The sequence below is a fragment of the Acomys minous genome (genome assembly GCF_964271855.1).
Source record: "Acomys minous genome assembly, chromosome: 6".
In the NCBI taxonomy this organism is placed as follows: Eukaryota; Metazoa; Chordata; class Mammalia; order Rodentia; family Muridae; genus Acomys; species Acomys minous.
In genome coordinates this window covers 44,005,620-44,031,003 of record NC_140487.1, presented here as the reverse complement: position 1 = coordinate 44,031,003, position 25,384 = coordinate 44,005,620, and the positions used below count along the sequence as shown (strand labels likewise).

Genomic DNA, 25,384 nt, shown 5'->3' with positions numbered 1-25,384 from the left:
GTATTTAAAAAAAATATTACTTCATACTGGGTGTTGTGATGCCTGACTTTAATCCCAGCCCTTAGGAGGTAGAGGCAGACAGATGTCTGAGTTTGAGGCTAGCCTGGTCTACATATTGAGTTCTAGGACAGCCAGGGCTACACAGAGAAACTGTGTCTCAAAAGGACAACAACAACAACAACAATAACAATAATTACTTCAACTTGTTGCAGGATATTTGATCCCGATGTGATCCCTGAGATTGTGAACTGTAAAAACCTGTCTTCTGTTTGCTGTGGTTGAGTCCTAACACACTCAACCCCTCTAATCCAAGAGCTGTCTGTACACAGGATTTAATAAAGTTAATCCTAGGCCAAGAGGTGGGGCAAGAAACCAGCAGATGGGGATTAAAGACTAGGAGAGACTTGGAGCCAAGGGGTGAGGGGTGTTTAAGACAGCGTGTAGAAGCAGAAGAGGGCTTTCTTTAGCTCTTGGGCTTGGGATTTAAGCTTGAGCCCTTTAGCTCGTAGCTCTTGACTTCCTCAACTCTTGACCTTTGGCTTTTGGACTTTGAGCTAGCAGCCTTTGGCCATGGGTTTTTTGTGTTTGGTTTTTGGTTTTTTTTTTTTTTTTTTTTTTTTTTTTTGCCTTTTTCTCCTGGGCTGTCAGCTGAGTTAGTGAGCCTTTTCAGTCCTTTTCCATCCAGATGTGAGCTGAGTAAGAAGGTCAGCTGGGTGCTTTCTCTGCCTTTCTGAGCTAGCAGTTTTTTTTTTTCACTACAGCATCTGGCTCCCTAGTCTTTATTGGTAAATAGAATGATCTGGGATTTTCACTTAAAACAACATCAACTACAGTAAAGAGAGCAAAGAAGATCTCTGGTCCACAGTCGTGCAGATCATGACTGTGGTCTTTAGTCAGAAAATGAGGTATTTAATTACCATTTGCTAGATGGATCCATTTTTAAATATTGTCTTACATGGAGAAATGCAATTACCAGAGGACAGGAAGACTATTATTCAAACTATATGCAGGGTATAATAGTCTCATATTGTATATTAGGCCTCTCTGGGGACTTGGATGTCATCAGCACAACGCTGTCAAGTGTCATCAGTTACCAAAAGACTTCTAAAAGGCTGGGTGTGGTGGCTCAAGCCTTTAATTCCAGCACTCAGAAGGCAGAGGCTAGCGAGTTCCAGGCTAGACAGAGCTACATAGGGAGACCCAATCTCAAAACAAACCAACAAAACCCACAAAACCCCTATTATGAACTCAAAGAGTGCAGGCCAATCACAAGGCTGCTTCTCATATACACATATGATCTTTTCAAATAAATCACTTAGATGTTCATATCAGTATTATAGAAAGTTCAACTTGGTGTGGCAGTGCACATTTTTAGTCCCAGGACTTGGGAAGCAGAAGCAGGCAGACCTCTGTGAGTTCAAGGCCGTGAAGGGCTACATAGCGAGCTCCAAGCCAGGCAGGCCTACGTAGTAAGAATTTGTTTCATAAAACAAAACTCTGGATTTTAGATAATAAGCAACAATAAGCAATTTGTTATATGCCAGTAATTTTTTTCTTTGATTCAAATTTACACCAAGTATTGTATCAGAGCCCCAGACCTTAGTAGGTCACTAGACCTTAGCACAACTGACTCCATGATGGACGTACCATCAGGCTGTATAAAACTCAGCACGTAGACAGCACCACCTGTTCAAACTAAAACAAAGGCTGAATCCATCAAAGTCCATATACTTCTGGGAAAGTCTCAAAATGTACTAACTTTGCTTTTTGGTTTCTGAAGTTCAGCTTCTGGGCAACTGTTCTTGTTAACTGAAGTATGTCAACCCAGGGCAAGCTGTTGTTGTTGTTTGTTTGTTTGTTTTGTTTTGTGCTTAAACGCTCACACTGAGAAATGCTCAGGGCTACAGTAGGATCCCAAACACCCAGGGCAGTAGCAGGCCACTAACAAAGAGTTTCTATTGGCTTAAACCCAGGTTTGAACAGTCTTCTCCGGTGGATACCCCACTATGGTATGCAAAGTTCTACCTGATGCCGCTAAGAAGTGCTTAAAGAAACAAAACAGGATTCTGGTAAATTCCAAGGCTTTTGCTATTGGGAGGTGTCTTCTAGGCTCAGCAGGGCAGTTGCACATTTGAGGTCACGGCAGTTGAGAAAGTATGCCAAACCAGACAAGGTTCCACCGTGGGTAGGGGAGGTAGCATGAAGTCTCACCTCTTGCTAAGGAGCTATTGGCAATTGATACCTCCCGGGAGAGGGAGAATCTGTTCTGTTTAAAGGTATGTGGCGGGGGTTGACCACCCTCCAGTGAAGGCCACACATCCTAGAATATATGAGCAGCACACACTGTACTTGATTTTTTTTAAACAAACAAATAAAAGGACATAGGTGTGGGTTAATTATGAATATGGTTGGAGTTGGGGGGGTGAATATGATTAAAATATATTGCACAGAACACTTAAAGAACTAATAAAACTGAGGAAAATTGTTAACATGACAGAGAGGTTATATAAGAATTTCTGTTTCAATTAAATGTTTGCTTATATTTCAGTGATACTGACTTCTCAATAACTGTCAAAAGGAAAGAAAATACATTAGATTAAAACCTGAACTTGCTAATGCTGCCTCTCTCTAGCCCCGGTACACAACAGGGTAACTAACATCAAAGGCTTGAGGAAGTGCAATGTAACATTTGGAGGAAAGAGAATTGTTGGATTGCCTTTTGATTTAAGATATTGTTTTCAGAAGTTCTGTCAAGCTTTTTAGTTTCAAGGTTATAGATTACAATTTTCAAAGAACCAAAGGTATCAATGAAATGAGACTACTGGGTGCAGCTTTGGGGGGGGGGGTTACTGAAACAGTAAGAACAATGAGAGCTGATTTACGCAGTCAGTAGCAAGGCCAACCATGGCTTGACTGGTGGCAGACAGAGGCAGGACGGGCCTCATGTTAAACTTCCTACCATCATAAAACTTACCTTCCTGGGCGGCTTCTGTACGGCCTGAACTGAAAGAGTCTGCTCCAAGGAAGACTGGCTGTCCCCCTTCTCCGATTCCTCCCCTCTTTTTTTTTTTTTTTTTTTTTTTTTTCCCTTCTGGATGCCTACCTTCCTCTGGTGTTTGTGTTTTCAGGGACTCACTCCAATCACTCCAGCTTCCTTTAGAGAGATGTAGCTTAGAGGAAATCTGAAATTCATATTCTGTAAATGGCCTCAGATCTTGCAGGTGGTATCTTCCTTTGGCATTGGTGGCATTAACCTTGAAACAGAAGAGATTTGCTTCCCTGAGATATGATGTTTCTGTATTCTTTCTTATGGAGTGTATTGTATGTTGTGACAGTTGACTACAGTATACAATGGCCAAGGCAAGGAGACAAGGCTCCCCTCCCCATACAACAGTGATCATTGAGACTGGAGGGATGGCTCGCTAGCTAAGACCACTGGCTACTCTTACAGAGGACCTGGGCTTGGGTTCCAGGACTCACTCCCAACTGTCTACAACCCCAGTTCCAGAGGATCTGACCGGATGCCCTTTTCTGGCCTCTGTAGGCACCAAGCGTGCATGTGGTACACAGCAATAAATCGGGCAAAACAACCATACACATTAAAAAAAAAATGACACAACTGAAAATAGCAAACATTTTTATGGAATTTCACAATCTTCTCTGCTCTAAAGTACGTCATAGTTTACTTCAGCTGTTCAGGTGTTACTGTGCTAAGGGTGAATCTGACGTCACTCCTCCACTCAATCGCTTTCTTCTTCCCTACCCTCCACAGCTTCTAGTGACAAATCCATGATCTTACTCATTAAGGCAATCCTATAGAACAGAATGAGACAGCAGAACAGCAAGGTCTTTAAAGTACCTATTACTAGCAAATGGAGATGAAGAGGAAGCAGGTTGGAGGTTCTGTGTGTTTTCTTACTTCCACATAGGCCCTTGGGCATATACTCTAATATTTCTTTCTGATATTTTTTGGGGTGGTTGGGTTGGGTTTTTTTGTTTTTGTTTTTTGTTTTTGTTTTATTTTTTTATTTTTTTAAAAGATTTTATTTATTATAATGTATACAATGTTTTGCCTGCATGTACACCTGCACTCCAGAAGAGGGCACCAGATCACATTATAGATGGTTGTGAGCCACCATGTGGGTGCTGGGAATTGAACTCAGGACCTTTGGAAGAACAGACAGTGCTCTTAACCTCTGAGCCATCTCTCCAGCCCTTTATTTTGTTTTTTGAGACAGAGTTTCTCTGTGTAGCCTTGGCTATCCTGGAACTCACTCGGTAGACCAGGCTGGCCTCAAACTCACAGTGATCTGCCTGCCTCTGTCTCCAGAGTGCTGGGATTAAAGGCACATGTAACCATGTCCAGCCTGATATGTTTTTAATGTTAAAAAAAAAACAAAACAGTGAGACCTGGGCATGGTGGCGCACGCCTATAATCCCAGTGCTCCGGAGGCAGAGGCAGGTGGATTGCTGTGAGTTCGAGGCCAGGCTGGTCTACAAAGCGGGTCCAGGACAGCCAGGGCTACACAGAGAAACCCTGTCTCGAAAAACAAAAAACAAAACAAAACAAAAAACCAACCAACCAACAAACAAAGAAACAAACAAACAAAACCCAGTGAGGAAGGGGATAGAAAGATAAGGAGAAACAAATTATTTATTGAAAATGGATTATGAGAGCCTGTAGCCTAAAGGCTTCAGACTCAGGGCTTGTGAAATGGCTCAGCAGGTCAAGGTGATTGCTGTGCAAGCTTTGCGACCTAAATACTATTCCCAGAACTCACAGTGGGAGGAGAGAACTGACTCCCAAAGGTTGCCCTCTGACCTCCACAGGTGCACGCACGAACTCACGCACACACGTACAGTAACAAGAATATGATAAAATTTAAGGGTCCCAAAGTAGCACAATGGAAAAACGCCCGCCTGGCACAGACAAGGCCTTCGGTTCAATTTCTAGCTGCCTCTACCAACCAACCTAACCTGCTGTTTAAAAATTTACTTTAAGGAGGTCATGAAATTGCGTAGAGGATAAAGGGGCATGCTGACAAATCTGACAACTTGATTTTGATCGTCAAGATCTCCATGGTGGAAGGAAGAGAACCAACTCCTGTCAGTTGTCCTTTGACCTCTACATGCCTCCCACCCCTTGCTCCATGCCCCACAACCCACAAATAAATAAAGAAGTAAACAAAAGTAAAAAATTCAAAATCATGGATCAAGATATTTCTTGTATGTTTGTGTATATACATGTTCATGTGTGTGCATGTTTATATGGGGGCACACACATGTCTGTAAATGTGCATGTAGAGACCAGAGAGCAATGTTAAGTGTCTTCCTCAATTGCTATCCACCGTTTTTGTTTTTGTTTTTACGTTTCTCACTGAACCTGCCTCTTGCTGACTGGCTGGGCTACATCCTCCTGTCTTTGTCCTTCAGTGCTGGGATCACAGGCATAGGCTGCCATGTCCCACTTAGGGTTGCTGAGGATTCAAAATCAGGCCCTCATGCTTGCTCATCAAACCCTTTACCCCCTGGCCCATTGCTCCTACGCCAATACTTCTTAATAAGCCGAGAGTCGGCTCAGTGATTAGGGGCACATTCTGTTTTTGCAGAGGACCCGGTTTTGCTTCCCAGAACCCATATGGTGGCTCAGAACAATCTGCAACTCCAGCCCAAGGGGGATCTGATGCCTTCTTCTGGGCGCTGGGGACACGAGGCACAATCACATTCAGGGAAACACCTGTACACATACATTTTCTAAAAAATAGAAAGAGATACATAGGACCTTCCTGACAGCATTCTAATCACGTGCTTCCAGGTGAAAGTCCTTAAATGCCGTATTTGGTTGCCATGCCGACGCTGTGCAGCAGCGCCAAGGGCCCCAACTCGTTCTCTCCCATCCTCTAAGACCATTACCGTCTTCCAGGACTTGCTGTTGAGAGGCCGGTATCTTAGTCGATTCAGCACCACTTGCCCCTCGTCTTTCCACTGCAGTGTACATCTGCTCCCAGAAGCATTTAGAAAGTCGATTCTGATGTCCCACGGAGGAAGAGGCCTCACTAGGAACCAAGACAACCCAAAATGTGCAATTAGAGACGGCGTAAGTACCGACACGAGCTACTTAAAATGTTGGTTTCGCTTCTCAGGCATTGAAATCATTGTCCTTAACCCAACCTCATCTTTACCAAGAAGTAGATATGCTGACTATAATTGGTAGGCTTAAAGAAAACCAATATGCCAATGGACTGTGAGGGCAGAGGCAGCTGGTAGTGACCACTTCAGGAGACAAAAATATTAGGGAAATTCAAAGCAAATCAAAAATACTGGGAAACTAGAGACAGAATAAAGGGAAAGATGACGGTGTAGACATGAACAGTTTTTAAAGAGGCAGAATGTGGACGAGGAGAAAGGTGGAGAGCAAATGCATATGTAAATATCAAAAAGATACCCCAGGAAGAGGACGAGAGAGACATGGAGTGAGTAGGAGCTGCAGGCAGGACGGACACTCAGGCCCACCCGGATGGTTCCAGGTCCATCTGGATGGTTGCAAACTAGGATGCTTGCGATTGGCTTTTAATTTAGCTGGAGCAGTTCTATTGTTCACACATGTGCTGGGACTGGCTCATCACCGTTCCTAGGGATGAGGGGCAGACACAAGCATCGTCAGAGCAGACACATTTGTATCTTGGCACACTGTATGCCTAGTGTGTGCAGCCAGTGGGACAACAGGACACCTGTGTGACCTCCTAAACCCTCTTCGGTCAGTGATGTCACTGGAAACTGCCTATTTAATGGGGAGAAATCAGGAACTCCTTTTCTCTAAGGGAATGAGGTCAAAGGTCCCATTCTTTACCCATTTCACATGCATCAAAATAGCCTCAAACATTGTCTTTGCCTATTACCTCCCATCAGTCCTGTCTTCTTTAAAGCAACGACACACAAAAGATTTTGAGTGGGTTTTAAAAATAATTTTCATGTACAAGTAAACGACACCTGAAAAACTGCAATAAAATTTACCTATGTCCAAGAATGTGAATGGGAATGGAAGTGAAGACGCGTTTCCAAGGTCATTGGTGGCAGTGACACTGGCTGTGTACTTGGCTTCAGCTAGTTCGGGGCTTAGATTGGATCGAAGACTCAAATGACTACAATTCCGACAACTGTTTTGTTCCTGAAGGGTCACATTGTTTGGTCCAGTTAACCTGCAACCCAAACACAACTGTGTTTAACGATGTACTTTAAATCTGCTTCCTGAAATCATTACAAAAATCACAAAGTGTTTTAGCATTGACAATTCCAGACAGACATTTTAAGGCTGGCTTTATTATCAAGGGACATACTGTGCAGATACTTGAATCTTGATCCCATGGGTAGGACCATGTCTCCTCCTCACTCCCTTTTGGGCACAACTGAAATCTTTCAAAATGAATGTTGGTATAGAAGGATATTTTGCTTACTGTTCAATTTCTCAAACAACTATGGTTGTTATCTTGGCTCCTCATCACAGTTATAACCTTCATTCAAAGGATCTGTGAGCATTGGACCTCTAGTGAACGGACGTATGGTGTGAGCTCACAGGATGGAGGTAGCAAGACTCCAAGCCTGGTCCCACACTGCCTTTTGTATCTCCCATTCACCTAGGTACAACTGGACCTGTGATGGGATTATGGGATGTATTCTAGGAAGGGAGGCTCCCCATATCCCCACTTCTTGTGGACTCTCACATCAACCAACTCTATTTTTAAAAGCAACTTAGCCAGGTGTGGTGGCTCATGCCTGTAGTCCCAGCACTACGGGAGGTTGACGCAAGTGGATCTTGGTGAGTTCCAGGCCAGCCTGGTCTACAGAGTGAGTCCAGGATAGCCAGGGCTACACAGAGAAACCTTGTCTCAGAAAACAAAACAAATCAAAAGAAGTAATTTCTCCAAGGAAGAGTCCGTTTATATATCATGATGCCCTACAAAAGAGATGGGGTTTTACACAATCAGCTTAGCCTGATTTCAGGAAGACCATCTTAACCAAGGCCTTGGAGTACCCAAAGAAAACTCTGCATGAGTATGTGGGACCAAGGTATCAGGCCTCACAGTTCAAATGACTGAGGCAATTCTCACTGACAGAGAGTGGGAACAGTATATAAATTCTAGGAGATCTAGTTATTGCTGTTTCTTCTTGGCAAATAATAAAAGTGTTTGACACTGCTAAAAGCCAGGTAAGAGAATACACACAAAACAGACACATACTCCATTACTCACTGTAAAGTGTAATTGGTTTTCAGATGAGTATCTCGTCCAGGGTCCCAGGTGCAGGCCACTGTGCCATTTTCTCCTTTCTGGACACATGACAGGTTTCGAGGTGACTCTGGAGCAACTTTAAAAGGGAAGAGCAAGACTGGGTGGTTGAAATATTTTGCAGTTGATACCAAAATTACAGTGTTATTATTTGCCAGTATATTGATAATACCTTCCACATGTCTCACATGTGGATGAAGCCACATTCCAACATGTTTATATTTGCTCCCAAGGCATAAATTTTATCTAATAATTAAAGCAATGGTGATGCATATTGATCACATTTTGTAGCTGAAACCCTGTGCCAACTGTCTTATAAACAGTTCTTAGACAGAGTACGTAAGATTATCTTTCATATTACCAAAAAAGGAATCAAGATTTAGGCAAACTATCTGGCCCAGAGTACAAAACTATGAAGGGCAGAATCAGAGCTTCAACCCAGGTGTGGCTGCCAAGCAATAGTTCTACCTTTTTTCTTTTTTCTTTTCTGGAAATATAAACATCTATTACTTCAGGTAGACCTACAATGCCAGAGGAATACCAACTCATTATTAGAAAACTGTAAGCCAGGCATGGTGGCACCCACCTGTAATTCCTTCACTCAGGACGGTAATATAGGAGGATTGTGAATTCAAGGACACTCTGAGCTACTTAGTTTGACCAACAAATCTCTACCAATGACAACTAAAACCAAAAAACAATTGTCTTTGTGTTCATGCACAGGAAATGGCTTGCCAAGGCACTCTATCACTTGGAATATAGGAAATACTTCTTATGCATACAGATGTTTACAGATTCCATGGGCCAGGCATAGGCCTAGCTGTCAAAACAAAGGTATACAAGACAAGGCGTCTGTTTTAAACAATGTATTTATAAAGTGTGCATGGCTGTTTTGCCTGAACATTTAGGCACTATTTGTATGCCTGGTACCCAAAGAGTACAGAAGATGGTGTTGAATCCCCTGATACTAGAATTTCATATGGTTGTGAACCTCCATTTGGGTGCTGGGAATTGAACCCAGGTCCACTGTAAGAACAGAAGTAATGGAGGGTTTTGAGAAAATGCTTAGTTTCTCAGCCACCCCATCCTACTACACTACTGAGATTTCCATGCAGACAGATGCGCCTTTCTCAAGACGAAAATGTACACTTCAAATTACTCCCTGTGTCTTCCAAAGCTGTAACTGAGGGGGGAAAAAGTCTTTTTTTTTCCTAGCATCCACCACAGATATGTGTACAGTATTGTTCATCGCGGCTTTGGACTAGTTAACATCTCAGCATTTAGTTTCATCTATTGACTGGGTATAACAATAAATAGTTCTCCTTGTTCTCTTTGATAAAATAATAAATTATTCCTTTTGCTAAAATAATAATCATTTCTTTATATACATTTATGGATGTATCTATTCTTCCAGAATCTCTCAGCAGCTGCCTGGAGGGACCAACCATACAAGCCAGTAGCATAAAAGAGTTTCTATGGGATAAACTTGAACTAATGGGGATCTAGGTAAATGCTTTTCCCCTTTTCTTGCTATTGTATTCCCATGTGATTTTCCTAAGAATGTCCTTAAGTGACCAAAAAGGCAGCAGTATTTCCTGCCAGGCCTCGGGCCAGCCTAGTAACATCACCATGCTGGACCATCAAGTACACAGAGTGGTGTTTCAGTCTCTGGACCACATTATGACTGTGCAGTTCATCAGCTGGTGATAACATTTTAGCTTGTTTTAAATATACTTTTTTTTTTTTGCACAATAGTGAAATTAATGTTATGTTCCTAGAACCACTTCACTACTACATGATGCATTGACTGGATTTCCTAACTCCCCCTCTCTCAACTCTCTTCTTGAAGTATTAGCCTATCAGCTTAGCAACTGGCAAATTTCCAGGAAAAGATCCCCCAAATGTGGTGGCAGTTTTCTGTTAGCCTCTCTACCATGACAGCCACTCTCCAGGAGTGAGTGGAGATGGAAGAACTCCTTCTGAGGGGAGAGAGGCACTCGGATGCATGCTGCCAGCCTGGGTTGCAAGAGTTGGAAGAGATACTCTTCAGTCTCTTCAGGAACACTTGTAACTGAACCAGTTTTCCCAAACCAAGAGGGTCTAGTGACCTAACTGCAAAGAGTTAAGGATGGCAAGCAAGCAAATACTCCCAATGGTTAGAGAAAGAGGAAAGGAAGTGAGAGAGAGAGAGAGAGAGAGAGAGAGAGAGAGAGAGAGAGAGAGAGAGAGAGACAGGCAGGCAGGCAGGCAGGCAGGCAGGCAGGCAGACAGACAGAGACAGAGACAGAGACAGAGACAGAGACAGAGACAGAGACAGAGACAGAGACAGAGACAGAGACAGAGACAGAGAAGGGCAGTAGGTGGGAAGAGACTGTCGGATGCTGAATAGGATCCTAATCTATTAATTTCTGGACCTTTCCACACTGAGATTCTCATGCTGTTCTCACAATAAAAAACTTAATGCCACTGGAAAACAAAGGAAGCTGTCTGGTGTTTGGGTTTCTAGTTACTTCAACACACACACACACACACACACACACACACACACACACACACACACACACACGGCCACTTCCTAAGCGTTCAGAAAGGAATGCTCACCACCGACGGAGATCTCCACCCCACACACGTGGCGTTTGTTACCTCTGCTACAGTCCACTTTGCAGACAAATAAAGTCATACCAGGGGAAAGGTTGGTGACTTGAAAAGTGAAGGAATCGCCGTGGTGAAAATGGACTATTTCATCAAACCTTAAGAGGATTAACTGGTTAGAACTGGTATGTGATGAGCAGGTGTGTCTGAGCTTCAGAGAGCAGGAAATATTGGCAGCTGCCCCAAGTGGAATCAAGGGAGAAGGCTGCACAGTCACACTGCCCCACTTGCATGGATCTGCAGCAAGAAACAAACGCAAAACTCAGTTGGAAGGAAGACATCCAATTTGAGATGGAGAGTTTATTCAGTCTCCACCGCAGGGCAAAATTTAAACTCAGCAGATTATACAACTACTAATACTGTACATTGCTTTGGCAGCATTGGCCATGCTGCTGAACAGAGGGCAGCCACACTAAAGGGTATCTGAATTAAATATATCCTCTTCTCAAAACACCCATTCTATAGTCATAACCACAAGAAGAAAGTAGCAAGAACACAGCATTGAAAGAACGTTCTGCAATGCAATTCCAAGATCCCTCATGGTACTTTTCCACATGCAAATTTCACACCAGACCACTTAATGAGAGCTTCCCAGGACAAATATGTTTACCGTCACCCTTGTGATTTAAAATGCTTATTTTAATAATTATGTTAAGAAAAAAGAGAGACAATTTTACAAGACTTTAGGGGCATATCTAGAAATATTTTCTCTTAATATCAGGTGTATTAAATATGTATAACATGTAACACCATTTTATAACCAAGATAGAACATTCAAAGGCACAGGTGTGTTTTGAATTGGCATCATGGATGAAAATCAGAAGCCAGGTGTGGTTCCTAATCCCAGCACATGGGAGGCTGAGATGGGGCATCATGAATTAGAAGCCAGTCTAGGGTATGTACCAAATGGGGGGAAAAACAAAAACAAAGGAAAGTGGGAACAATATAATAATCCATATTTTGATATTTCATCAAGATGTTGGGTCCTGGGTAGTATGGTTGAAGTAAATGATGTGTATATGTTCTTCTTTTTGGATGGCTTATTATGAACTAGTTATCATAGCCAATTCAACCTTGATCTCTCATTTGACTCATGTCTGAAAGCCTTCCATTGACATAGTTAGTAAAAAGATACACAAAAACACAGATTCACGCTCAGTTTCTGATGTGATGTGAAATCTTCTTTGAGGACTATTCTATGATGAGGTCAATGTAGATCAGCAGGAATTGGTAAAGAAGTCATTATTTATATCAAGTAAAAGAAAAACTAAACAAGCCTTTAAAACAAAACACTCATTCTTATTTTCAAAGCTAAAATGAAATCTACCTTCCTCTCATTTTTCTTCTATATTTAGTCTTGCTTTCTCTGATTCTTCATTATAATGGTCCAGAAAGCCAGAATCACTCTTACTCAGAAAGTCAGGAAAATGTTAGCCTCACACATATGTCTGAACTCACCCATGAATACACCTGCTAAAACACACTTTGTCTTTTAAAGTTTGTTATTTCTGCGTGTGCACATGGACCACAGAACACTTATGGAACTTACAACACAGGTTCACAGGGTCAAACTCAAGTGGGCAGGCTTTCATGGCAAGTGCCTTTACCTGCTGAGTCACTTTTCTGGTCCTAAAATGCACTTTAATGTAAAATAGGCACCATTATACTCATATTTCTTGGCCAGTTTTTAAAAGAGTAAATGCGTGCTTATATTTTTATATTAATTACTAAGATAAATAAAGTCAGAGCCAGACTTATCCATTAAATGGTAAAGGGCTGCTTATGAAATCCACTTAGACCACTTACCACACTGTGTGATTCATTTGTGCCTGAGAATGTAAACTGTGGCTCCTTCCACGGGCTGGTTTACAGATATAGCTTACCTATTAAAGCTGTTACTTTACTCGACAACCACATGGATAAAATAGTAAGTGCCACCAAGCATTCTCTAACAGTGTGTGCCATGAAGAGTCAACTCCAGAATGCAACTCGAGTCCTCCTTGTAAAAGAAGACAAATTCATTCATGTTAAGTGTATTCTGAAAATAGCAGAGCCACAACCTTCCAGAACAAGGCAGGCACTATTGTTTTCCCATATTCCTTTTTAATTTTTTTTCATTAAATATTTTTTACATACACATTTATATTATTACACATATATACAATAAACTACCTACAGCAAGAAGAACCACGAAACAATCAGGAATTATATAAATGTTACATTCTTAGTGTTTTGGCTATTTGTGTTTGGCAGCCTTGAAGAAAACATCTTTTTTATCTTGGTGAGTCTAAAATTCCAAATGTAAATCAATATCTATTATATCCCATCATTATCACACATCTATCTAGACCTAAAAACATCTTAACCCCTAAACAACTAAGCTTAATAGTAAATCTAAACTATCTGGTCTTCAACCCCATCAGAGACTTGAGAAGGAATAAAATTGATTACCTGAGTATACAGGTAGTGCAGGCTAGTGGCTTTCCAAGACGGTAAAACCAGGAAGCTGAAGGATCATAGCCACTTTCTGCCTCCCGTCTCAGTGAACTGCCTTAGGCTGCACAGAGGCTGAGAAGGGGCTGGCTAGCTCATTGTAGTCAAACTGCTGCAACAGCTCCGGTGTGGTGCTGGGGAGCAACGGAAGGCCTAAAGAGCAAGAGAACCGTCTCTGGTGATGACCTGTTTTTCAGTTCATAGACTGTGCTTCTCGGCTTGCTTTCTGTGGTACAAGGAGCAAGGCAGCTGGGGCGCTAATCCCATCTCTGTGTGCCAAGCTCTAAGATAAGAATTTGGAGGGGACATGGACAGAGCAAACTTTGAGGTCATTTAAAATTGGCTTTAAGTACATTGTGATCACATGAAAATTAGTATTTAACCCACTTATACTCTATCCCACATAAAATGTGTTTTTCCTCTTATCAGAAGCTGCATCAGCACAATCTGACCTTTTGATTGGGGGAGAATTTCTCATCTCATTGTAGATCTGAAGACAGTAGATTAAAAAATGGTGTGATAGCATCAACACTGCTTTATCTTATCTTGCTTATTTTTGCTACACTGTGATTGGCATCTTAAATGGGTTTTCATTATTGTAGTAAAGAAGTTAACATGCCATATCCTAGAACATTACCCAGCAGTACTAAAAACAACGGAAAGACATCTGCCACAAGAAGGCCAGTTTTGTACTGAATATGGTGGCACAGTGTTGTAAGCCCAGCACTCTGGAGACTCTGCAGTCTCACAGGGTTGAAGCCAGCTTGAGAAAACTCATGTCTTGAACTAACAGCAACAACAGAACATCATTTTGATTTTTGTCTTGGTTAGTTTTATCTCAACCTGATGTAATCTAGAGTCATCTGAGAAGAAGAATTCCCAGCTGAGAAAAATGCCTCAATAAGATCTGTTTGTGGGTGACTCTATATGGTGTTTTCTTGATTAATAGTTGGTACAGGTGCTCCCAGTTCACTGGGAGCAGGGCTGCCTCTGCGCAGGTGGTCCTGGGTGCTACAAGAAAGCAAGCTGAGAAAGCCATGGGGAGCAAGCCAGTGAACAAGATTCTTTCATGGCTTTTGCTTCCGTTCCTGCCTCCAGGTTCCTGCCATACCTTCTTCCAGTGATGGACTGTGAAGTTCAAGTGTAAGGTGAAACTAAACCTTTCCTCCCCAAATTGCTTTTTAGTTATGGTGTTTAACAAAGCAATAGAAATTTAAAACAAGAGAATAATCGGTAACAGAAGTGGGGTACTGCTCTGACAGACCTGACCATGTTGTTTTGGGAAGGACTGTGAAAAGACTTTGGAACTTTGGGCTGGAAAAGCTGTTGAGTATCTCCAGCTTACTCAAGTCTTGTGGGGACTAAGAAGATAAACCTGGGGATGGTGCAGACAGTGAAGAACTAGCTTATGACGTTTCATAGGGAAGCAAAGGCTCTACCCGTGTTGTTTGAATGACATTTTGAATTAAGAACCATTAAAGTGAACCCTGTGCTTTGTTGGCACAATTGGTACTGGTCAGCTAGGGCTGAAGAGTCAGCTGTGATTGAGAGGAGGCCAACGTCATTTAGGTGAAATCTTATGGAAGTATTTTCTCAGAGACAGCATACAGAAGCTGTGGCCCAGAAGGTCAAAGGCTACATCTGATGTTGGTAGCCAGACTTGGTAAAAGGTGAGAGTCACCTAGGTGGCACTGGTTTTGAAGGCATGAAGGGGTCTTGGTGATCAGCTGAGACTTGTCAGTGTGTGGTCAGGCAGGAACCCCTGAAGAGAGACTGGGGAACTCATTAGTGAAGGTGTTGACTTACCTAGCATTGAAGGGGTCATGGAGAGAAAGTGAGGCTTGGCCTAATATGGCAGGACCAGAGCCTTTAACGAGAGCCTAGAGGCTATTGGTGAAGGTGCAGCCCAGTTTAAGTGGAGGCCCTAACATTTTGGAGATACCAGAACAAAGGATAACAGGAGCTATCCTTTAGGGTCCTTTAGAGCCTAGAAAACTGTGAGTCTCCAAAGTCTGACATAGAGAATTACACTGTTGGATTTTGGTTTTGCTTTAATCTGATTATGACAGTGTCCTGATTTATCCCTCTCGGAGTAAGAAAGTATTAAACCTAGTTTTGACTCTACAGGAGCCCACAATTAAGAGACTCTGGAATTTTAGAGAGACTTCGGGTATTTTAAAGAGACTTAACTTTTAGGTGTTTGAATTTTTTAAAGACTGTGAGATTTAAAAAATTTTTATATTGTAATATGAATAATGAGGTAGTGGGGATGAGCAAGAAAGGGAAAGTTATGGTTTAATTGTAAGTTGTTTGTTTATGAAATTGATTGGTCTCAGTTGTCCTGGTGAGTTTTATGCCAACTTAATGCAGGGTAGAGTCACTTAGAAAGAGAGACTCTCAACTGAGAAAATGCCCCTATAAGACAGCTCAGGTTGGTAAGGATGTAAGAAAAGTAAGACACTTACCTACTGCTGATAGGAGTGCAAAGTTGCAGAGCTACAACTCCTCAAGAAGCTAGGAAAAGATACACCTCAACATCCATCTATACCAAAGGACTCTACATCCTACTATAGAAACAGCTGCTTATCCAAGTGCTACTACTATTCATCAACTTACTGATTAATTAATTAATTAATTAATTAATTAATTAATTAGGTATACAGCATTCTGCCTGCATGTAACACCTATAGACCAGAAGAGGGCACCAGATTTCATTATAGATGGTTGTGAGCCATCACGTCATTGCTGGGAATTGAACTCAGGACCTTTGGAAGAGCAGCCAGTACTCTTAACCTCTGAGCCATCTCTCCAGCCCATGTATAACTTTCTTAAACGATATACACACATAAAATGAATCTAAATGCTGTCACCACCTGACAAGGAAGACAATGATCCAACTAGACATCTTTTGCCACCAAGTGAAACTTCAAGTGACAAGAATGGATTACATCTAATTGAGTTGTTGTCCAAAGAGGCCCCATGAATACCCCAAAACAACTCAGGCCAAGGCTGTTGGTGGCTCTTCATAAACTGATGGTAAGGCTCTGTTGCTGAAGGCAACACTTATATATCTCATCGAACAAGGAGAAGTTGAGATGGTGCCTAACTAGAGACTTTATCCCTACTGACTAGTGTTCAGGGTGCTAGAAGGTAGTACCTGCATGGTACCAGAGGACAAAGGAAAACAGCAACACAGTTACAAACCCTGCAATCTACAATGGTGACCTGACTGCAAGATATTCTGAAAACAATAAGGGCATAAACATTATGAGAGTAACCAACCATTCTCTGATGGGATTCAAGGCCCATGGGACCCATGAACCAATGCTGCTTGGGTGACCAAGAACCTGAGACTAGATAGGCCATGTGCCTAGAGGAAAACAATATACTATTGTTCCCTTAAAGGGACACAACAATAAAATGACTCCTAAGGACATTCTGCTATAACCACGAGTGCCTTGCACAATCATTATCAGAGAGGATTTCTCTTTCAATAGATGGAAACTAATACAGAGGCCTATGACCGAATAATGTGTAGAGAGAAGAAAGACTCAGGAACACCCAGTCCTAAACGGAGTGCCTTTATAAGACCCCTCCACTCAGCATTCAGGGAGCTATGAGGAAGAGGAGGTGAAAAGATTGAAAGAGCCAGAGGTGATGGAGGACAGCAGGGAAACAGTGTCTTCCAGACACAGCAGGACTGATACACATATGAGCTCACAGAGACTATGGCAGCATGCACAAGACCAGCACAGGTTCAAGCCAGGCAGGGTTCCGGTGCTGATAGGGGGAAGTGGGCACCATTTCCATCCCTACCCAGGAAGCTATCCTCAATTGACACCTGTTTACAAAGGACAAATCCATTTTCTCCAATGGAATCTCACTCGGTATATAAAGGTAGGCTGCATGCCCAGCAGAAAATGGCTAACACAAAATGAACTCAGTGATGTTTTTGTAGGTCTTTTTTTCTTTTTTGTCTCATATTGATTTGTTTGAGCATTAAAAAAAAAAGATCTTATTGGTCTTTTGCTTTTATGTTAAGGCTTCTGAGTTTGTATTTAATGCTTTCTTTTGTGTTTGTATATGTGGAGTCTTTTGTGCTTTTTCACTGTTTTTATTTTTTCCTTTTAAAAAAATTCTGACTTTTTAAAAAATTGCCTGTTTGTTTTTAGAACAGACAGACAAAGAAGGTGCTGACCTAGAGGGATAGCAGGGGTGGGGGGATCTGGGAGGAGATGTGGGGAAAATTGTGGTCAGAATACATTAAATAAAATTTTAATTAAAAAAAAGAAAAACGAAGGAAAAAGAAGATTTATTTGTAGGCAAGCTGTGGTACATCCTCTTGATTAATGATTAATGTAGGTGGCCCTGATCATTGGGGGCAGGTGGTCCTGGATGGTATAAGGAAGCAGGCTGAGCCAGTCGTGGGAAGACAAGGCAGTAAGCAGTATTCGTTTGCAGCTTCTGCCTCAGTGCCTGCCTCGAGTTCCCTCCCTAACTCCCATTAATGATAGACCATGATGTGCAAGTATAAGTTGCAATAAACCCTTTCCTCCCGAGCTGCTTTTGATCGTGGTGTCGTACATCGAGCTGTCAGAACCCTCACTGAGATGACCTTCATGCTCTCTCTTCACAGCCGAGGAGCCTCCCAGTGATGTGCTTCCTGTGCCAGGAGAGGCAGTGGCCTAACATAGCACCAGAAGCTGAAACACAGCATGCTTGGCAGGTCTCGTTGGAATACAACGTATAAATGTAAAGATGTATTATGTGTAAGATATTCTATATAATATACAGAGAAATGGAAACTTTAAGTTTATAAAACACACTGATGTACAAACATAAGCACTGATTTTCCCTGAACACCAGGAGAGAGCAACTCCATTTATGAGAAGTTCAAACCCCTCAACAACCTTCGGGTAAATGAGGCATTTTCCAATAAACTGAAACCTCCCATGGGCTGTAAACATCCTTCACACAGGCAGCCTCTAAGGCCAATATCAAAACTACAATTCTATCATGAATCACAGAATGAAAGACTCTGCCCTTGACTCATCACCCCACAACATCTAGAGAGTGAAAAAAGTGTCTCAGAGGGAGGGTAGTGCAGGACTCCAGGCAGCGTCAGCCAGCAGAGGCAGGACAGTACAGCAGCTGCCCCAGGCAGACTACTCCCACTCACCCAGAGACCAAGCATAGCTTCTTTGAGGCTGTCCTTGAACAGAATATGAAAAAATGAAAACAAGCAACAACAAAACCAACAATAATAAAAATGAAACCCAACCCAAAAATCCTAGGTTTTCCACAGGTGCTAATTTCACCTAGACAGGAACATTTTGAATGTTAGCATTTTGTTTTCCTCTGTAGCACTGTAATAGGTTGAAGGGAAAAGATGGTATTGTGAGAAGAAAAGGCTAGAATATTCGGCTCTGCTGTGTGCTGCTGTGTGTGAGAGCCATATTTCTTCATCCCTGGAGTTGGCATCAGTAAAGCCTGCCCAAACAAAGTGGTGTCAAGATTAATGTGGTAGTGTCTCAAGCCCACACCAACTCCTCGTACCCAGTAAGCTGTCCATTGCGGACTCTGTCTATTTCATTTTCTCTTGAGTCCTGGGTTGTATTGCTTTTGGAATCACTTTCAGTGTACTAGAATTATACACTTTTCTGAACATAGTAAAATATTGTATTTTAGGCATTGAAAGAAGGACTTTCAAATATTGACAGGTAACTGTTATGGGCTGCTGTCTGTCCCACCCCCCTCCTCCACCTTCTTGATAGGTGACATTTCTGTTCACCATAGAATTATCAATGCTGATTCTGAATGTGCCTTGGGCTTGTTGTATTACAAAGTCATGCCGTAAATTAACATTAGAGTCAAGAAAGCCCATCATAAAAAAACAAAACAAAACAAAATCAAATCTTTTACTATAATTTTCAAGATTCTAATACAAAATAATGAAGACTCAAACTTTAAAAGAACACAAACATTTTTTTGTGTAAGTTTGAAAAAAAATTGAGCATGGTCTCATGTGACACAAGGCAGCTTCATACTCACTATGTGCTCAGGAGAATCTTGACTCTTTGTTTAATCTTTAAATTTCTATCATTCATCTATCTATCTATCTATCTATCTATCTATCTATCTATCTATCTATCTCTCTATCATCCATCGTCTATCATCTATCAACTTATCCATGTATCTATCTATCTATCTATCTATCTCTCTATCTATCTATCTATCTTCCACCATCATCATCATCATCATCACCACTACGGATTTATCTATCTATCTATGTACCTGTGCCATGGCAAGTGTATGGAGGCCAGAGAACCATGTGTGGAAGTCGGTTATTCTTTCCCATTTTTGGAGCCTCAGGGATTGAACTCAGGTTGTCAGGTTTGTTGTCAAGTTCCTTAACCCACTGGGCCATCTCATCAGTCCCCATTTTGAAACGTTATTCTCCTACCTCCCCGTTCCAAGTGCAAGGATCACAGGCCTAAACTACTGCATCATAACCTACTTGTGTGTGTTTTGATAATCAAAACAATAGGCCTTCTACAAGACCAATACTTAAATAGCTGAAGACAATGAGAAATCTTAGCATGCTAACCAGTCAGTACATCTTAATATCTAAATAAAAACTGAATAATTATAACATTACACTTTAAAAGGAGGAAGTTAGAAAGGAAAGTCATGTCAAAATTTTTTCCATAATAGAGATGAATGAAATTTTTATAGAACTGGGTTCAGTTCCAAGATATTTCCAGATTAAAATATACTTCTTTTTTTTTTTTTTGCCAAAATTAAAACTATCAAATTGGGGCTGGAGAAATGATTCATCAGTGAAAAGTCCTGGCTGCTTTTTCAGAGGATTCAGGCTTGATTCTCAACATCCACGTGGTGGCTCACAATTACCTCTAACTCCAGTTCCTGGGTATCTGAGATCCTCTTCTGTCCTCCACAGGCACCAGGCATGGATATGACACCCATACACACAAAATAAAAAAAAAAATCACAAAACTGAAATTGTAGATATAGCTATATTTAGGTGCATTGTGATGCAAATGACCCACCTTCAACCCCCTTATCCCCCAAACAACCCCCTCAAAAAAACAACTTAGAATAAGCCCAAGTAAAGAAGTGAATGACCTCAACACTAAAGATGGGAAGACATCACATGTTCATGGATTGGCAGAACTGATATTGTAAAAACTGCAACACTTCCAAAAGCAAGCTCCAGATTCAACAAAGCCACCAATCAAATTCCAGAAACATTCTTCACAGAATAGAAAAAAAAATAACTTTAAAATTAGTTTATGAACACAGAAGATCCTAGATAGCCAAAGAAACCCTGAGGAAAACAAAATGCTAGATGTATCACATATCTGATGTCAAATTATACTACAGGACTATGGTAACTGAAACAGCACTGCACTCACACAAAATAGACATGATCTATAAAGCCGAAGCCTCAGTTTTTAACTCACACAGCTACAGCCACCGTTTTTAAAAAACAAAGATGCTAAAAAATATATATATATATATATATATATTATATATATATATAATGTGTAAATTTGCTCAACCATGTTCATAGCAGCCTTATTCATAATAGCCAGAACGTGGAAACAGCCTAAGTGTCCCTCAGTAGAGGAATGGATAAAGAAACTGTGGTACATTTACACTATGGAATATTACTCAGCTATTAAAAACAAGGAATTCCTGAAATTTGTGGACAAATGGATTTAACTAGAAATGATCATAATGAGTGAGTTAACCCAGAAGCAGAAAGAGTCAAATGGTGTATACTCACTTATATCTGCACACTAGCCCAAGGGGCATGTCCCATGAAAGTCTTCACTTACCAGGAAAGTAGGACAGAGGGGAGGGCATCCTACTGGGACTCTAGGTGAGAGAAGCATGGGAGAAAGGGGAAATAGAAAGATCCAGAGGGTCCTAGAAACCTACAAGAAGAACATTATGATGGGTGGATCTGGACCCAGGGGTCCTGCTTAAACTATGGCACTACCCAAGGACAATACGTACAGTAAACCTCGAACCTCTGCCCGGATCTAGCCAATGGACAGGACATTCTCCACAGCTGAGTGGAGAATGGGGTCTGACTTTCACACGAACTCTGGTGCCCCATATTTGACCACCTCCCCTTGGTGGGGAGGCCCGATGGCACTCAGAGGAAGGATAGCAGGCTACCAAGAAGAGACTTGATACCCTATGAGCATATACAGGGGGAAGAGGTCCCCCTCAGTCACAGTCATAGGGGAGGGGAGTAAGGGGAAAATGGGAGGGAGGGAAGAATGGGAGGATACAAGGAATGGGTTAACCATTGAGATGGAACAAGAATAAGTTAATAAAATATATTAAAAAAACAGTGAAACAAATCTAACAAAACAGAAGAAAGGAAACAAGAAACCCAAAGTATATAAAACAAGGAACAAAGGAAGATGAATGCAAATAAGACTAAACACAACCAACATTTATTGAGAAAATTAAATCTTAAGGCTGAGGAGACAGCCTCATGCTTAAGAGTGAGACTTGTGCTTCCAGAGAACCTGAGTTCAGTTTCAGCATCACTGTCAGGCAAGTCAGCATCCAGGGCACCAGAGACCTCTCGCCCCCGTGGGCATCTACACTCATGTGCACACACCCACCCCTCACCACCACACATGCACACAATTAAAAATAATAAGAAATCCTTAAAAAAAAAAAAAGATCAGTAAATCCCCTGCAAGCTTTTTCTTCCTTAGCTTATTCCACAGACTTCTCTTTGATACCTCAGTGCTACAGTCTCTATGTGTAGTCCATGTGTGGAGGCGGGAGGTTTAATTTCTGTTTCTTGAGCACTGGGAAATCCTGACAGTTTTGCTTCATGTGACATCACCCTCTGCCTTCTCATAAAGTGAGAGGAACTTAAGCCTAAGAGCCGTCGCACAAGGTTTCTCATATAGAGAATTCAGCTGAAGTGCATCCTAATAATGCGCATGTCAACGCCTCTGCCTGATGTTTACTTAAAAATGAATTCCTTTTCTTGATGTTGTAGTGTCAAAACGTTCTGATTAATTTAAACTTGATCATCTTTTCTGGCCTTTGTTAAGAGTTTTTCCATAATGCGGAGCATATAATTTAGTTATTAATCCTTGCCCAGCTATACAGAGGAACTCTCAGCATCTCTACACTGCATTGACCATTGTAGTGATCACGATGACACAGAAAACTTAGGGGCAGACTCAGAGTCAGAGGAGAATTATGTTCCGTGCTCTCCTCTCAGTCCTTCCTTACTCTTTATGCTTGCTAACCGAACAGCAGTTTTCACCATGCTGCCTATCAGGATTCCGTGGGAACTGGCCTAGACAACTCGTGTATTTTCAGTGAGCCTCAGTGGTCCCATGTAGCTAACTCACAGCTGACTTGGATGGTACATGTATGCTCTTATCACTTAAACACAAGCTTTTAAAAGCGCCTCCTGACCAACTGGGCTAGCCAAAAACTGAGCAGAAGACCTGGCAGAGAGGCTTCAGTCTCAGCTGACAATTCTAGCTGTGTGGCCCATCTACAGAATGCGAAATAAAATAGTCCCTATTTCACAAGGCTATTGTGGGGTTAAAAATGAGACGCTCTTAAGCATTGTTCTCAGCACATAGCAAGAGTTTAGTATGTTCCTATGCTGAAAAGGAAAAGGGCACCACTGCATTTTTTTTTCCCCAAGATGATTGTTAAAATTCAGGTAGGTAGCCTGGACCTTTGATCTCGTCTTTAAGCATTCCTCTAGTGCCACTGGAAGATTAACTTGATTAAAACAAGGTGCCATCTCTTCATTTCCTATACTCCTAAGTATCTCTCTAACTTTAACTTTGAAGGAATGAAGTAGGTCTTCTATTGGCGACCAGTGCCCACCAACTACTGTGAGAAAAAACGGATGTTCCATTCGTATCTCTCTCTTTCAAACAACAACAAACGCTGTCGCCGCCGTATGCAAAGAGCACTAGAAACTTCCAAGAGCAAAGGAAACCGTTGTTCCAGATCTTCACTGAGATTTGGTGGTTGCATACAGAAAGCAGTGACAACAGAAATTTGCTAGAGAAAAAGCCAGGTGCAGCAAGCGGTAAGAGAGCGAGCGCAATACTGGGAAGTTATTTGCAACACTTTATAACTGTTGTAAGAGCATTTTTCTCCCTTAAAGTCAGACTGAAGTTCGGGGTTTGCCATCCTATCTAACCACGATGACATTCAAGAGCCACGAGTCAGTCACGAGTCAGAGACTACTGAGGTGCCTAACAAAGGGATAGCTGAGGACTCAGTGAATCGGGGTTAGAGGTGCACGGGGAAAGGGGCACTATACTCGTTTCTCACTGATGAAGAACAGGAATCCAGTCTTTCTTTCCTACTCTCCCTCCCTCTCACCGCTACATTTAAGACACCTAATTTTGTAACGAAGACGTGATCCTCTGTCTCACTCTACCGAGTGTGGGACTGGATCACATCTGGCCCCGAGATGTGGCTCTCCTACCTTTTAGACTTTCTTCAAGGGCGCTAAACTCTATCCTTACTCCTGGGACGCCTGAGAGGTTTTGTCTGAGGTCCAGTCAGTGCGGGAGGATGAAGGGAAGTCAGGCGCTGGACCCCGGAGTCGCGAGGTCGCTCTCCCGATGCCGCCACTCACCGGAGATCTTCCGGCACACAGGATGTGGAAAGGGATTCCGGCACCCGCTGGTCTCGAGCCGAGCCGTCGCAGGCGTCTGCGCGACAGCGTGGTCCTCCTGTGCAGTCAGTGGCCAGGGCAAGTGTCCCGGCAGGAGTGCCCGGCCCTCGGGGAAGTCCCTCCAGCGCTCTCACCACGCCCGCCGTGAGCCGCAGAGGGAGGGCTTAAAACTAAGGTGAGAAAGGAACCCAGGCGTGTGACCCCAGTTGCTAGCTCTCTGCGTGCTTAGTGTGGTTCTGAGAAAAGAAGGAAACCACCCAGTGCATGAGGCATATGCCAGAAAATGACAAGGTTGAGCTCAAAGGGACCCAGAACCATTTTGCTAAACTCCTTAACATCTCATTTATTTAAACTTTCCTTTAAGGACATACAAAACGGAAGGGGGGGGGGACTTAAAACACACTAGGATTTCTTATCTGTGTTCGCATTGAGAATTCAACATGCTTAACTGAACTTTTTCTTTCCCCTCTTTATCAGCCCATGAACAAAGCAGAATTTCATAAGCACCTATGGTGCTGCTGTCCCAGCGTCTCCCTCACCAGCCCCCCCTCCCTTGCCACCGGCCAGCCTTAGGCCTCAGCTTTTCTGCCTTCTAACTTGCCAGTTATTAAAGTCGGGAAAAGTGCAATCCACAACTTGTAAATAGGTTGTGTCATATGTAGTTTAATTCTCTAGTATGTTATTATGCGGGGGCTACAAATACAACTTAAATTTCAGAATCAACACTGCTTCATAACAAGATAGCTCAGAGTTGTGGAAATCTATGTATAAATAGCAAACTTAAGTGAATTGCCTCAGTCAAAAGCAAGTAATGTAAACCAGGTTTAGTGCCTCTCACCTGTAAGCCTAAAGCAGGAGGTCTTAAACTCTAGGCTCGCCTAAGCTGTAGAATTAGGATTAAGTCATTGTTTGTATAGAAACACATATTTCAAATTTGCTCATTTTTCTATAAGATTGTTCATAATATACTTAAATTTTTCCTGCAAAATATTTTAAAAGCTCAAATTTATAGGTTTTGTGGTGCCATCTAAGCAGTGTTAACATCAAGTGAGAGTAAATTAAATGACTAATGAATAAGTAAACACACAGTAGGTTCTGGCTAGTTGAAAGGACAGCTGGTGATATTAGAAATGATATGCTATAAAAACCGTAGTTGCCAAATAGTAATGATAAACGTGGATGCTTTATGGGTTATTTTATTTTTCCATAACTTTATTTAGCTTATTAACTATTCACATGT

The 25,384-nt window shown here is 41.9% G+C and overlaps 1 protein-coding gene across 2 annotated transcripts in view; it reads right to left on the bottom strand.

Annotated features, from left to right (window-relative positions):
• IL12RB2 (interleukin 12 receptor subunit beta 2) overlaps nucleotides 1–24,220 on the bottom strand; it is a 77,908-nt gene extending 53,688 nt beyond the window's left edge. The window contains exons 1-8 of one of the 2 annotated variants that reach the window (XM_084785194.1): nucleotides 23,953–24,220; nucleotides 13,389–13,583; nucleotides 12,821–12,936; nucleotides 10,887–11,174; nucleotides 8,250–8,364; nucleotides 7,015–7,199; nucleotides 5,914–6,056; nucleotides 3,104–3,254 (exon numbers count right to left, since the gene is read on the bottom strand). In XM_084785194.1, coding sequence (XP_084641320.1) covers nucleotides 3,104–3,254; nucleotides 5,914–6,056; nucleotides 7,015–7,199; nucleotides 8,250–8,364; nucleotides 10,887–11,174; nucleotides 12,821–12,902 — 964 coding nt within the window. In that variant the 5' untranslated portion in view covers nucleotides 12,903–12,936; nucleotides 13,389–13,583; nucleotides 23,953–24,220. The remainder of the gene's footprint in view (nucleotides 1–3,103; nucleotides 3,255–5,913; nucleotides 6,057–7,014; nucleotides 7,200–8,249; nucleotides 8,365–10,886; nucleotides 11,175–12,820; nucleotides 12,937–13,388; nucleotides 13,584–23,952) is intronic. The other variant, XM_084785195.1, reaches the window with a different exon arrangement.
• Nucleotides 24,221–25,384: the final 1,164 nt, after the last annotated feature.